The 16097-nt window shown below is 43.2% G+C and overlaps 2 protein-coding genes across 6 annotated transcripts in view; one reads left to right on the top strand and one right to left on the bottom strand.

The window, feature by feature from the left end:
* Nucleotides 1-9885, top strand: part of bcl2b (BCL2 apoptosis regulator b) — a 28385-nt gene extending 18500 nt beyond the window's left edge. The window contains exon 2 of the mRNA XM_084368324.1: nt 6201-9885. Within this exon, the coding sequence (XP_084224450.1) occupies nt 6201-6338 (138 nt within the window). The 3' untranslated portion in view covers nt 6339-9885. The remainder of the gene's footprint in view (nt 1-6200) is intronic.
* A 3063-nt stretch (nt 9886-12948) lies between these two features.
* LOC311267160 (5'-AMP-activated protein kinase subunit gamma-2-like) overlaps nt 12949-16097 on the bottom strand; it is a 30028-nt gene continuing 26879 nt past the window's right edge. For all 5 annotated transcript variants that reach the window (XR_014623801.1, XR_014623802.1, XM_084370043.1 and 2 more), the window contains one exon: nt 12949-14370. Coding sequence is in view for 3 of the 5 variants with exons in the window: in XM_084370043.1 (XP_084226169.1) it covers nt 14339-14370 (32 nt within the window). In the remaining 2 variants the exon portion in view is untranslated. The remainder of the gene's footprint in view (nt 14371-16097) is intronic.

Genomic DNA, 16097 nt, shown 5'->3' with positions numbered 1-16097 from the left:
AGGAGGAAAAGGCTAGCTTGGTTATGTCTGAAGGTAACAAAATCCCCTCCCACTCCTCCTCAAGATTGTTCAGTCTATCTAGTTTAATTTGTCCAAACACTAGGTGGAAAAAAGACGAGTAGCCTAGCCGTTTATGGGAGGTTAGCCGACGTGCCGGACCATGTCTTCACCAGGACCAGTAACTTATCTGCTAGCCTGACAAACAAACGGGATATGACATGTTTATTAGTGAGATTTGAATGTGGTAGAGGCGAACTGTTTCCCTGCCTAGATAAGCCTAATTTCTTGGAAATATGCTAATCTGTTGTTTGCATTCTGGCAGAGAATTAGATAAGATCGGCTTTCTTGTCTCTGCGTTTGCGAGCTACAATGTGAGTCTTCAGCTAGCAGTCGGATAGCTTAGCCTACACAAAGACTGGGAACAGGAGAAACAGATTAGCTATGCTTGAAAGTAACATAATAGCCTAAAGCACCTCTGAAGCTCACTAATTAACACATTATTTTAATTTGTACCAAAAAAAAAAAAAAAACAAGATGGGAAAAGGATGATTAGCCATTTATGGGAGGTGATAGAGGCTACCACACCAGTAACTTCTCTGCTAACCTGAAAAACAACCAAGATATGATTACTGGGATTTAAAGGGGGAGTTTGCTACCTTTGGACAGAGCCAGGCTAGCTGGTTCCCTCTGTTTCTAGTCTTTGTGCTAAGCTAAGCTAAGCTAAGCTGCTGGTGGTAGCTTTGTATTTACATTCCTAAAAAATGTAACCATCCCTATTAGAAAATATTAGCCAAATTATTTCCGGTTGATAAGCTAATCAATGTTAGACTGATTATTTGAGCTTCAAGTGTTTGTTTCAAACCCTGGATGCCACACAGACGCCTGCACAAACAATCTTGTTTTGTCAGTCCGAGCCGCTCTCTGTCAGTCGGTGAATTTATGGGGCATATTTTCCAGATTTGTACAACCTCCCACCCAGTTTGTCAGCACTTGGCTGTGAGGTTGTTGTTTCCAAGTATTGCAGTATTGTCACAGCGCAGTGAAGGGCTCAGTGCCCTCAACTCCAAGCTGTTTGGCGCTGCTGACACAGGAGGATTCACTGGGTAATGAGTATTGCAACAAACTCCTCCGTCATCTCATTTTTTGCCAGGGCGAGTCGATGGCTGACACTCCGGAGACTTGATCGAACCTGACCTTGCTGCCAGACGAGAGCTCGCTGTATTGACACCTATTGTGTCTGCAGAGTGGTGTTCTGTTTATCTGTGTATGCATTGCAAACAGATCAATCGGAGGACATTAATGCCGTCCTTGCACCTTTTTTTTCATTTTTATCCCCCATTACTCCCCTCACGGCTCCTGAAATGGGAGTTTTGTTTGACTTTAATTAGCTGAAAGAGGCTCATTATAAAATCAAAGAGGGGCGGCGGCAGCAGCGTATGCAATATTATAAGTATGTTACTATGTGAATGCTTAGGAAATAAACAGAGCAATGGGGAGAGGCTCAGTTCAGAGGTGAATATAGCAGCAAAGCCACAACAGGCACTTTAATTAGAAGTTGAACTTTAACCCACATCCCTTTCTCCCAGCCTCAGTCTGCCCGCAATTACCCACAGAAACGTCCCAAAACAGAGATGACTGCCTAATCATTTTTCTGTTTTGGCAAAGCGCTGCTTGGGGTTTTAACGGAGTTAGTCAAGCACACAAGATGACTCATTATCTTCCACACAAGTAGAGGGATCATTCCCAGTAGCAGGGGGATACCCGAAGGAACTGGCAAATGTTTGGTATTTCCTGTTGCCCTTAAGACAGCATAAGACAACAGTCAAAAAAATACCTCTTTGTGCCTATGAGAAAGACACTGAGCAAAACCCAGAGGTCTAAATCATGTGAAAAACAAACCAGAGGTTGAGGACAGTCTCTCTCCCGCTGGTGGGAAAAGCAAATCATGTGTGAAGCTACCAGCCGGGGTAACCATGACACTCGGGGCAGCGAGTTGCCACCCCCCCCTGTCTGAGCATGGGATCCTCTCAAGTCCTCGCTGTTCGGTCGGACTCCTTTACACTGTCTCCCAGGGATTAATTGTGTGCAACAAAAAGAAAACGAAGGAAAGGGAGTGTGTAAACCTGCCTAGGCATTTTCCCTTTCGGATTCTTGGCTTCTGTATGGTGGCTGTGACCTTTAACAAGCCATTGATCCAAAAAATGAATACTGTAGAGAACCGCAGCCCGGACTTTATTTCCCAGATGCACACCTGCTGTCGATGGCAGATGGTTTGCTGCGGGGCAATGAGATGACTTTTTGAGGATTATAGAGTCTTTTGTTGATGCGATGAATGCAGATGTTTTGTCCTTTTCCTGTCCCCGTCAACCTTCAGTGTCCTCCTTTGCCAGCTGCTTATTATTATTTCTCTTCAAAGGCTCAGGTTTTTTAATAATGACAGTCAATACAGGAGGAGGAGAAAGAGGAGGGGACGGAAAAAAATTGTAGGTACCAAGGTTTGTATTTCACACTTACTCTCGTGGTGGTGGCAGCACCGTTTGCTAACGTGTGGCTGAAAAAGTTCCCAAGAGCTGAAGTGGAGCATGCCTCAGTCTCATGATATCCACCTGACACCCTTCCTCCCTCCTCTATCTCCACTCCCCAGCCCTCCCGTGGGTCAGTCTGGAGTTATTACCGTCCGTGTCCTTGTGGGATTCTTTGAAACATCCATCACCGCTGTTATGAACCTCTTACCGTAATTGGCCCTCTTTTGTTTCAGACTTAAATAGATGATAATCTATGCCGACTGTCTGGGGCGTATTGAGGACATGCATCATGAGTTTGCCATTTAGTCGAGCCTTGCTAGCGGTCAGTCACATGCACTTGCTGCTGGACCCGGTGGCAGCTTTGTGTTGTTGCCTCAGCAAACTGTTATTTTCCTGATGTAGGTGGAAAAATTGGATGGAGGCAGTGTTTTTGCCAGCTAACACATTCCCCTCAGCTGGAGGTTTGACTGAAGAGCTTGTTCTCTAATTAATACCTGAATCCTGTTGAGGAGAAGAAGGAGGAGGAGGAGGGTATTACCACTGAAAGACCAGGCTTGTTAACTGTTCTCTAGATTAACCTGTCTGACATGGTGATCTTTTATTTTTAGCCATGATGATATGGCTGTAGGGTCTGCTGGCCCAGATTTAAATATCTAAAAAACTGATGGATCGTCAGGATCGTCTGGAGACATTCATGGTCTCCAGAGGATAATTCCTAATGACTGTGGTGATCCCAGACATTTCTACTAGCACCACCAGCAGGCCAATGTTTTCACTCCTACTGCGCCAGATGCACGGGTACAAAATTTGGTAGAGACATTCGTGGTTCCCAGAGGATAGTCCTAATCACGGCCCCAGCCTTTTCGGCGTGCCCTGCCAGCAGGTCAAAGTTTTCACTTATCCTATAAAATATCTCAACATTCAGTAGATGGATGAGCAAAAAATTACGTTCATGGTTCCCAGAGGATTAATCCTAGTTATGGCCCCTTGAATTTGTTATTTTGCGTGACATATCTCAGCAACTATTGGATGAATTATATTTATGAATTTAGTTCAGACATTATTGCCCGAGAGTAAGCATTTTAATGACGCTGGCGATCCTGCAAAAATGACTTTGACTTTGTGTTTAGTACTACAGTAATTGGCACTTGTTAGCGTGCTCAAAATCTTGCAAACACCCACTAACATCTGCAGTCAATTCCATCACCAGCTCCAGAAAAAATGTTTTAAGGCTTTTAAACATCTTGTGGATGCAGCCTGATGAGATATATGAACTGAAAATAAAAACAGAAAGGCAAACACAGAGTCAGCTGCCTGTTTGAGCTGGTTAACCTTTAAACACCTGCATGTTCACACTAATTTGGTGTAAAAATGATAAACGCGGGTGGTCAAAAGGGTAAACATTTCACCTGGCTAGAACGAGCACGTTAGCATTACCACTGTGGACATGTACCGACATTAGCAGTTAGCTCCCAGCTGTGTCTGATGACTTTAGTCTCAGAGCTGCTACCATGGCTGGAGTAGTCATAATTTTAGCCCTGGATAATTAAAAACACTCAACACACAAAGAAAATACCGTGTGGTTAAAGATATTGCCGTCTGATTTAAGAGCGCAGCGTGTTTTGACACCGGAGGGCCTAAAAGTGGGAAGAAACTGCTGATCCTTCCTCCTGTGTGACACCGACCGGCCCCCCCGGCCTCAGGAATGTGCCAGGACGGAAAGGGAGGAGAGGGAAACAGGAAATACTTTTGTCTCCCCGCAGCACTTCAGAATTGATATCTCCTCTTTTAAATCCTGTGTGGGCCTTTGTTTGATAAAAGGAAGCTGTGTATTAAAATGTGACACTTGTGAAAATGGGTATAACGACCCAGTTTTGCTTTGATCAAGGTCGAGTAAGACGCGTGGAGTCTGGTTAGAATTACACCAAACATAATTACCGTAGGTAAATTGAGTTAAATCAAGACAGATTAAAATAGAATGATAATAGACGCCCATGGGAACTGACACAGTAATGTTGTAGTGGATTAAACTTAACAATTCACCAGTGTTCACAGATAGGTCAAGTTACAGCTAAAACAGAGGCATCAAAGGAGCTCAAGTGAACACAACACCGCCACTAATGTGGTTAGCTTCATAAAAGAGTTGATATCCAATAGGAAAGTGTTGATATATCCTCTTTTAAACCTTTTAAAATACTCTGTTCTAGTCGGGTTCAAGATAATCTATGTGTGTGTGTGTGTGTGTGTGTGGGAGAGCAGGGAGCTTTGCACCACGACTTCCTGTCCAGCTGTTCCTGCTGTCACTGGCTGTGAGCAGATGTCTGTATTTCCTCGTCTACAGACACAGAGCCGTGGTATTTTCTCCACAGATCTTATACACACACACACACACATTCTCAATTCGTAACAGACGGCTTTTAAAACTCCTGTTAGCAGCAGAAAGCAGAGCCCCCTCGGACCAACATTAATATATTTATGCTTGAGTGCTGCGGCGCTCGTCCACGTGCTAAAAAAACGCCAGAAATCTGTTGATGTGCGGTCGCAAATGGGCTCCTTTTTGGTGATTCCCATGTTTGTTTTAGTGTGTTTGTGGGTGCGCTGCGTCCCTCCGCATGAGGTCGTGCGTAGGAGGGTGGACATTAATGGATCTGCTTGCAAAATGGGTGTAATAACACTCTATTTCCACCCATATTTAGTGGTGGCGGCCAAGGGATTTAAGGGTCGGTTCACCCGAATTACTAAAAAAACCCAGAAACATATTTTCTCTCTTACCTCTAGAGGTATTCATGCAGAAAAAATGTGTTTCACTTGCTCAGATTTTGAGAGATTTTGTCCGCCACTTCAATACAATCAAGTTGGAAGTCAATGTCGTGATTGTCACAAATGAAATCCAATTTCCCTCCGTGGTCAAATCTCGAAGGATCTCAAAATCTGGTGAAATCAAAGTGAGACAAAAATTCAAACAGACACTGTCCTGCCGCTGTAAATCCATAGAGCACCAAATGTGTATTCATCCGCAACTGAAAATAGTTCCCAATTAATGTCGTCTTGTCCATATAAAAGACAGCACCAACAAAAGCTCCTCTTTCCCACAGAAAACACTGCTCCTGAAACGCCTTGTCAGTAGTCCCGCCTTTAATTTCGTGACTTTGTGACATCACACTGCGTCACAGAGTTAAACGTGCATAATTTATGCCTAGCGGCTAGATTGGCACGTCAGAATTAGTTTACCTCCAACTTGCTCCAGCTGCTCTGTTGTTGTTAGCTGTCCTCGCTCAGGCGTGTGTGAGCTGACCAATCAGAGCAGACTGGGTATTCAGGAGGAGGGGCCTTAAAGAGACGGGAGCTACAACAGAGCGTTTCAGACAGAGGGGGAATACAGAGCTGCTGCAGGGGACAGTGTGACACTGAGAGTGTTTTTTGAGCATTAAAGCATGTAAACCTATTCTAGTAATAACCCAAAATAATATTATGAACTTGAAAATGAGCATGCTGTGTCTCCTTTAAAGATTTATGCTTCTGTAGGAATAAACAAGATGCCAGCCTGATCCTGTGTGGTGTTTTCGTTTGACCCATCAGATAACCAACTGATGCAAGAACACACACATAGGTAAACACATACTCTTTGACAACCGAAGTAACCGTCTGTCTTTCTTCTTCCTGTCTCTCTCCCAGGATGCCTTCGTGGAGCTGTACGACAGGCAGAGGGACTCCGTCTTCAGCTGCTCCTGGCCCTCCATTAAGACGGTCTTCGGCATGGCTGCGCTCGGGGCAGCCAGCCTCACCATCGGAGCGTACCTTACGCAGAAGTGACCGAGCACTCCTTCTCCTTCTACCAGCGTGACTTTCTTTCTCATCCTCCTCCTCCTCCTCCTCCTCCCCTCTCTCCTCGTGCCTCTCCTTTTTCCTTTTAAAGACGCCCCTGACCCCTCAGAGACAACCTTCAGACTCTTCTGAATCTGGCTCTCTTCAAAGCCCCCTCTCTCCCTCGCCCCATCCATGTCAAAACAGACACGAATCAAAACAACTGAAGCGGCCCACACGGCGCAGAGGACGTCTCGGGGAAGAGCCAGCTTAGATGTAATCACACTAATCTGAGTACAACTGAGGAGAAGTTGTCTTTGTCTTTCTGCCTGCTTCTGTACTAGTTATAGCATGAATGTTGAGTGTTAGTGTAGACGTTGCATGTGTCAGAGCTCATGTGGGGCCATGTTCGGGAGGCCTTGATGATGGGGGGCCCGGGGACAATGACACGCCACGCCGGAGAGGAAGCGGCCGCAGCCCCGCCCCTGCTTGTTAGGGTGAAGAACCCCGTTTGAACCGTGGACTCCGGTTACCCCCCACCCCCCGCAGCCAGCCGTCCTTCAAAGGACTTCCTCCACAGAACAGCTGCTCAGAATGTATAATGGAAACAGCTTGCTGCAACCAGCGAGTCGTGTGTCTACGGCTTTCACTCCTCAGACAGCTCCAGTGAACTCTGAACACACTGCACCATTATACTCTCCCCTGGCCTTTAATAGGAAGGGCCAGCGAAGGACTGAGGTCTGCTGATGGTTCTTTTGAGAGCTCCTTGATGGCGATTTGTATGTTGGTTTTCGGTTTTCGCAGCACGAGCTGTGCAGTTTTTTTTACGGCGGAAAAAGACAATGGAGTGGAAAACATGCCGAAGAAGCCTGTCGTTGCATAAAAATGTCAAATGGTGGTGAGGAAAATGTTGAGCACAGCACAAAAGAGCGAGGTAGAAGTAAACATTGAATTTTGCATCTCAAGAAGGGAGTAAGCCCCTGCAACAGAAGATTTTTTTTTTTTTTAAAAAGTGTGCATTCCTGAAGCAAAGTGACGAGAGCGCTCCTCTGCTAAAAAACGACTCCCCTTTAAAAAGCATCCTCAGCCAAGCAACCCCTGAAGCTATCACTTCTTTTCTATTTTCTACCTCTGTTGCAGCTTTCTTTACTCTCCACTCAGTCCATTTGCGGCCAGATTGTTTGGGCTCACGCAGGTTTCAGAGCTGACCCCGTCGACATGCACCCTCCAGCTGCCGAGGCCCCACGGCCACTCGGTAATGCTAGAATCCACTCCGACAAAGACCTGACTTGTTGACGTGGACCGAGAGAACCTCGCCTGGCCGCAGACGACTGAGCGGATCAGGCGGCAGGCAGCAGGGTTTCAGTTCAGGAACTAAAGCTCAGTCAGCGTGTCCCCGGCCGAGCGCTGGAACCTGAGATGTCCCCCCCACTTCTCTCCGCTCATTGATTCGTTCCTTTCAGCCTGTTTTATTGATGTTTGTCTTGTGTTACAGTCGGATAGAAAAATTTTTGGGAACGCTCGCAGGCTCCCAAATATTTTGTTGTACACAGTACTTAGCAAGTCGGTTATGGAAATGTGATTTTTTTCCTTTCTTTCCTCTGTCATTAAAAACTTCTTTGTCGCATGAATGATGAAAGATACTGTCTTCACACAGCAGATACATATATCACCGTGTGTAACCGTATTTATATCAGATAGGGTAGAAGATAACAAATAACAGCAAAGAAGTTGCATTTTTCTATTTATTAAGAGGTACCAGATCACAGATTCTTTAACAGTAACTTTGATGAGATTTTTTTTTTTTTTTCACTTTTTCTACTTCTATGGAATCACACTGTAACTACATTTTTTCCTGGCTGCTATTATAACAAGAAAAATGTTTTAAAAAGTGAATTTCTGTGTCGTATTAATATTGGCTTAAGGCTGCTATACTGTCGATTTTAACTTTTACTTACAGCTTAAACTGCCACAGATTTACAGTATAGTCCTAGAGAGCTGGAAACCAAAGTTAACTTGTATTAATCTTTAATTTAAAAAAAACAAAACAAAAAACAAAACAAAACAAAAAGTAGCTTCACGAGAATACATGTCGCTTCGCTCGGCCGAGTCTGCTCGGTGAGGTTTGCTGATCTCTCTGTTGAGGGTTTGTCTAGTGTTACTGTATAATATCAGCTTAACCTTTGTCAACTTTGTGCTCCCATGATAACTCAGTGCTTATCTGTAAAGTGTTGACCTGCCAGACATAAAGGGACAGTTCAACCCAAAATCAAAAAAATACATATTTGCCTTCGTACCTTTCGTCTATGCTTGTAGATTGTTTTGGTGTGAGTTGACGGGTTTTGGGGATGTCAGCCAGAGACATGTCTGCCTTCTCTCTAATGTAATGTATAGAATGATATAAATGGACAATAGACTGACGCTCTACAAACCATACAGATGCGTATTAGAAGTGTAACCTGTTGGAAAACAGCATCTTTCACCTTGTTCTGGGGCAAAGTAACTAAATCTTTTAAGCTTTTTCTTTACTATCAGATTTGACTTTTGATTCTGTGCATGCAGTTTTTATGTCCAGTGACCATCGAAGGTGAAGTTATTGCACTCTGCACAATCATTTAGACGGAAGTCTGATCTTGTAAGGCCAAAATACCTGCCCAGGGGCATTGCCAAGATGGCTGCTGAGTGGCTGGCTTAAAATAACTGGTAACAGCTCAGTCCTGGAGGTTGCAAGAACCCAGGAAGAGCAGAAGGCTTTGAAGCCAATTTCACACAGTGGCCAGACTGTGTAATTACACCATCACATGATGCACAGGGGCCCCAAAGACACAATGTGTCAGATCTGAGTAATTGTATACCCACAGAGTCAAACTTTTTTTGTCTTCATGCGCCCCTAAGTAGCTTTCATTGGAATGAACAGGGCTCCGCCTCAGTCGCTGTATCCAGTTCTCATCATACGTTCATGGGAGGACCTCATTAATGTTTACATCCCACACTGTCACCAGCACGAGCCTCTCGTCCATGAGTAGACACAGAAAATAGTTTGTCTGTGGATCATCTTGAGTAACCGGGCCATGATTTCTGGAAAGAGACATTGAGACATTGCTGAGCGCCATCTAGATTCACTATATTTCAAGAGAAGGCAGACATCTCAAAAACAATCTTGATAGATATGTAGCACTACAGGTAAGAGTGAAAATATGTGCTTTTGGTTTTGGGCGAACCGTCCCTTTAAACCTTGTCTCAGTTATCACTATAAACCACCCCGTTGTCACAAGAACAGTGTGTGATATTCCCGGTGATGTGTACAAGAGGCAAACAGAGGGTTATTCACAAGCAGGAACAGTTTAACAGCAATATACTGTAATTTTTTTATATTCTCTGTGCATATATGAATGTAGGCACTATGGTTGCTGTACTGTTTTACGTCTATAATCACAAACCTGTAGCACTTAAAAAAAAGTGAATCGTGTTTCTGTTGTTTACTGCTATATCCACAATAAGCTAGTGGGATCATATTGTTCCTAATAAACCAGATTTCTCAAGCAGTCCAAGTTCATGTTACGTCTGCTTTCCCTTTTTTATTTTTTTTTTTGCTATCGATTCTCAGCTTCATCTGAGCTTGTCAGCAAGACAGAAAGAGAATAAGAGATGTTTAGACGGAGAGTATCAACAGCGCTCTTTTGATTATCTGTTATCAATCCGCAGCTAGGAAACCGTAAATACGAGCCTGGCTGTGTCAACGTGACGAGTCTCCTTGTGAAGGACTGTGCATGAGCAGCAGCCGCACCCCATCAGACATCAAAGCTGTCCCCAAACACTGCACTTGTCAGCCTCCCTCCTCTGCTCCATACGCTGCTAAACACGAGTGCAAAAACCCAAATGCCCTGCGGCCAGGTTTTTTTTTTTTTTTTTCTTTACACCCCCTGCCTCTGTTCTGATCACACTTGTCTTCAAAGGCTAAGGCACTCTTGCTGCTCAGTGGAATTTGTGAAAAGCATGATGCAGTAAAACTAATGTTGAAAGAGTTGAGTGGGTGCGAGAAAATGAGGGGAGTGAAAGAATGAAGTGTGTGTGTGTGTGTGCGTGTGTGTGGATATATATCCCCGAGGAGACCAACAGCGTAGGGAAGTTCATTTGGGCTGGAGCCCCACGCAATCCCTCCTCTTCTCTCCCACTCGCCATGCATATAAAATGCATGACACGCTCTGAAGAGGAATTTTAAATCAAGCCCTAGACTTTCAAAAGAGAGTCCAGTGTGGGTGTGGATGGTGAATGTGTGTGTGTGTGTGTAAAGAAAGATGGGCAGTGCGAAGAGGAGGAGGAGGAGGAGGAGGAGGAGGAGGGGGGTGGATGGTAGTGAAACCCTCCTGCCTCATCTGCTTTAGGGCTACAAGGTGTAGAGGAGGCTTTCCCAGCACTGGGTATCACAGGGGAGATTGGGAGATCAAAGCAGATTGTCTGGAGCAAGTCTGGTCCGGTTTCAGCCCTCATTTGGAAGTCCATCAGATCCGCTCGTGGTACCTTCGCCCCTCATTTACAGGCAACCTTTGCTGCATTAGAAAAACTTCCTGCTGAAGTCGAGCAATTTCCTTGAAAGAGAAAGAGAGAGAGAGAGAGAGAGAAAAAAAAAGCACTGCTTGGAAATCATTCATCTCTTATTGGGATGTAAATATTCAATGAGAGAGAGGTGGTTACTCATTACACCAGGATGGGATCAACTGCAGGAGCTGCTTCTTGTTGAGGCCCTGTGCTGCCTGATCGGTGTACTACAGTGTCACCTTGTGGCTGCAGCACAAACACAAGAAAAACGTCAGGCAAACCGAGGGGCCTGCACATTTCTACCTCATCCGCAGGAAAAAACGACAGCTGATTTTAACCCAGCAGATCGTCATCAGCTGCTGAAATAAAAAACCAGCCTCTTCTCGGCACACTCTGGCACATGCTCGCCTATCCCTGCACTAAAATATCCTCAGGGCAGCATGCCACGAAGAGCTCCGGGGCTGAGAGCTCCTCCACAGCTCACAGCTTCGGGGGATGCCGTCTGTGCTTACTGATAGTCTTTCTCAGAAATGTCTAATGAAAAAAATGCAGGGGCGTCTTAAATCTCATGGTAATCAGCTGGAGAGAAGACATGGAGAGCGTGTGGTGTAACTATCAACTACAAATCACGCCTGTGATCAAGTGATCAGCGGGAAGGCAGCAGAGACGGCGTGTTCAAAGCTGTAGACAGTGAGATAAAAGTCTTTAATGTCTGATACAAGGTGAGAGTAAACTGAAGGCTGGTGCATATTTGTTTTGTGGTGTTGCTCTTTAGGGTTTTGGTTGAGAGCACACATGAAATAAAATGCAGAATTATTAAAGTATTGCAACACTTGTACTAATTGTGGTCCACTAAGTAAAAGTGTTGTTTAGGTGGAACACACATTTGTCTGGTCAAACGCCGGGTAAAGACGTCATCATAGGGTTATTGTGTCTTAACATGACCGTCTAAAGATCTGCAGATATTTGAGGCTGCAGCAATCATTAGCAATCTTCATTTTTGATTGATCTGCCGATTAGTTTTGCAATTTATCATTGAAAAAAAATGTAGAGTGAAAATGTCCAATGTGGTGTGTCCAGGTGTCTTGGTTTTGGATGATCATTAGTTCAAAACCCAAAGATATTCAGTCTACAATGATGTAAATAACAGAAAAGCAGACGATCAGTAAAAAATGAATGTTTGGCATTTATGCTGTTAAAGGTCCAGTGTGTAGAATTAGTGTATCAGCACCAGAAACCTTAGACTGAGCCGTTAATATCTATGGATGGAGCAGGTCCTCTTCCACGGAGTCTACCATGTTGCACTGCCATGTTCCTACGGTAGCCCAGAATGGACAAACCAAACGCCGGCTCAACAGAGGGGCATTCAAATTTTTAGCGGCCAACTGCTGCTAGATCCAACACACTGGACCTTTAACACGTCCATCTGACGATCTTCAAAACGCTTCAACAATTGTCTTCATTTGTGTCCAAAAGACATCAGAAATCAGATGAGCAGAAAATCCTAACAAACAAAAAGCTAGAACTAATGAATTATGGCATTATTGCTTGAAAAGGTTGAATGAATGATTTAAAACAGTTGCAGTTTAATTTTTTGTCCGACGACTGAGTGTTTCAATTGTATAAATCTGTTTGCTACAGTCACCAGGAGCTTTTGTGAAGATTGCGGATGAACGGCTGGTTGGATCGCTTCACATACTTGTGTGTTGGGAGGTAAATAAACAGCGTGGTTGGATTGTGAATTAGGGTGAGGCTGACCTTTTGTATATTTATTGGCACAATAACCAGGACACGCCTCAGAGTCAATTGTTTGAATACCATACATTGCAACCGAGAGTGCATAAAAATGAGTTAACAAAGAAGAAGAGAAGTCTAAATAAAGTAGAAAGTAAATAGGTAAAACATCACATTTCTGCCACCCTCAGTGGTGGTGTGAATGTCAAGGTGACCAAACCATGTGAGAGGTGTGATGAAGGGGTGTTTGAGACAAAAAAGGTTGGAAACACATCCTTGGATCAATTAAAAAAAAACAGGTCAAAACACAGTATACCTGATTAAAATAAACTAAATCACACAGATATAAGGTACATTCAGTGTCCATTTATTTTTCTGCAGCCAGAAAAATAGAAAAAAAGTAAAACAAAAGAACATTCATACTGCTGAAGTGTAGTTTTTCTCATGCTTGCACATTTACAGTACATGTTGATCAGATACAAAGTCTCTTTGAACCGGACATATTGCCACAAATATATTTACAAAAATAACGTTAAAACTGCAGTCTCTCTTTTTAAACATGTTGACACATTCATAAAAATAAAGCTTTATGTGACACGTTTCCCCAAAAAACGATCCTATTTACAGTCAAAGATGGAGATGAGTCCTGTCGAAGCTACAGCTGAGAGCTGATTTGCATGTTTGTGTGTATCAGGTTATCTGAAGCGTCCAAAACTGAAAATAAACGTTAAAAAAAATGTTTTTTAAACATATAAAAAGACATTTTTTTGTTGTTGTAATACCAATAGAAAAATAATCCTTAAGTTGCAATGACTCTTAATCACTACTGATGTAAAACGAGTGAGAGGGACTCGCTCATAGTTCTTGGCTGACAGAATCCTTGTTCAGGTGTTTTCTTTGTGTTTTCCTTCGACCTCTGCAGGTGTTTGTGCTAAATTATTTCAAATTTGATGTAAATTCTTGAGACTAAAATCAACCAAATTTTAAGTAGAAGGACGAAATAGCCCAACTACTTGTATTTAAAAAAACAAAACCCAAATAATTGCATTCGTTTGACAGTCGAACGTCAAAAGGACACAAATACAGTCAGTCTGAGGGAAAACAAAAGGCACAAATATTGATGGGGCATCGATCCCTCCGTATTGGCACTGGCAATTTTTTTTTTAATGACAAAGAGTCATAAAAATGGCCACATTGTAGGTGACGTGTAGTTTTGCTAGCAAACATTACGTTGCATCTGTGAATGTTCATCTTTCTACATCGAATAGTGAGCAGAACGAGAGCTTTCCTGGAGTTGATCACATTCGGTATCGACGACAAAATGCGACTAAAAAAATCGACTGATGACAGCAGCATGATCAGAACTACACCAGAACCTTAACTCATCAGTCTCCACGTTCCCTCCATCTCCCCGGCTGGTGACCATAATGCATCTCTGTGTGTTTGAGTGTGCGTGTCTGTGTGTACAAATACAATATGCTGTGTGTGTTTTTTTTTTTTATCTGATCAGTGTTCAAACAAACAAACTAAAAAAAAAAAAAAAAAGATCAGAAAATCAATCCTCAGTGCAGGAACTCCACTTCATTCAGCTGTCTAGCTCTTTGGTTTCTAAGCCTCTATAGTGCATCAGTTGCAGGCGTCTCTGGGACCTTCAGACTGACTCGGCTCAGCCTTGCGCTCCCAACCTCAACCTTCAAAACTTATTTACTCCCACTGCGTCTCCTCTTCACCTCCTCTCACTCAGGCAGGTTCTCCTCCTTACAGGCGTCTACGGAGACAAAGAAAGAGCACAAGTGAGGACACGACGCACAAATAAACACACCACAGCACCCACAGGATTTGTGTTATTTCACCCAAATCTTGCTTAAATAGTTTCATCCGTTTTCATCATTAATAATTATGCGCGACACGACCTGCTGTAAGATCTCACTGGCAGAAATAAAAAACAGCATTAACGTCTTCAAAACCACGAACGTTTTTTGGTTAGACATGCAGTTTCACAAAACATTTTCACAAATCGATGTTTCTAGTTTTACTGACTTATGAAGTCAATAAAAGTCAGAATAAGTAAACTCTGCCTGCGTTTTATCTCTACAACATGTAGACATGTCGGTCTAAATCGAGCTTCCTGTTTTCAAAAACAAGATTCATCATTCTTTTTGAAGCCGCGACCTAGCGCCCCATCGGACGCTCTTTAAACTCAGTGTGAAGCTGCAGCCGACTGGTTAGTTTCACAAAATTGAAGTTGCGTTATGCAGTGGTATAGATGATGATACAAACATCTCGATTAAAGAAAGCGGAGCCTAATGCTCGTGCATCATGTTTTCCTTCACAGCATGTTGCTGATCTGCAGCCTGAGCAAACCTCCGACACTGAAATCATTTAAATGATGCAAACATCTGTTATTTGTTTTCACGCGTATCAATACAGAACATATTCAAAGTAGAGCCAGCTCCTGGCAAAATGCAGCTACGTCTACTGAAAGCCAAACATAACTGAGCAGTATTTATAATACATGAAGCCTCTGGACAGGACAGGTTGTGTCAAACCTGACGTTTGTGATTCAAACCCCTGTGGAAAACTTTACTCTGTGGAAGTTTGGGGGTTTTTTTTTGTTTGTTTTTGTTTCACAAAGCTGGATTCTAACTGCAAGCACAGGCTTTAAATGTAATAACAATGGACTCATCTTGTATAAAAGGACAGTGTGGGCAACATACCATCCCAAAAGACTGATCACTTTAGAGGGTAAAATGAAAACAAACCAAATTCTATCAAATGTTACCTGAATGTAGCCTGATGAGACCTGGTCATGCCGTTTTTTCTGTAATTTCACTCTTTTCTGTACACACAACTTTACACATTGATAAATAACTGAGAAATACATGTAGGGAAAATTTGATATGAGTATCAGCGCAGACCCGAAGCTGTAGTGTTCATCGAGTTCTGTTACTTCCTGGAGTCTGCATATTTCCAAAGCTTGTTGTAGTCTGGTGGCATCGCAATTTGGAGGTATGTGGACGTCAGCACATGATGAAATGTACATCTAGCGAACCCTAGTGGACCCTTGCACGCGTGTAAAGTTTTATTCCAGTTCAAAATGTAAGTACACCCAAAAATATAAGTTTAGTCATTATCTACTCACCCACATGTCGATGGAAAGTCGGGGGAAGTTTCAAAGTCCACAAAACATTTCTGGAAAAACTGGAGTAGCTGTGGATTTGTTTCCATACAGCTGTGGCTGTAAATAACAGCTTTTCCCACAGGGTGCATGCTAACACCTTTAGCTTGGCAGCTACAGTGAAATTTCAGCTTATAAAAGGATGTAAATAACGTCTTTTCAAATTGTTGTTCAAGTGGTTGTTTTCTGTTTTAAAACAAGTCCCCATCTACTGCAGTTGTTTAGGAGAATGTCGCAACACTGTTTTGCTGTGAAGCTCCAGAAATGTTTGGTGTCTACAAAACTTCACCTGACTTTCCATCGGCATGGGAGTGGAT

This window comes from Pagrus pagrus (genome assembly GCF_965226575.1).
Source record: "Pagrus pagrus genome assembly, chromosome: 12".
NCBI classification, from domain to species: domain Eukaryota; kingdom Metazoa; phylum Chordata; class Actinopteri; order Spariformes; family Sparidae; genus Pagrus; species Pagrus pagrus.
This window is presented reverse-complemented; position numbering and strand designations above follow the sequence as displayed.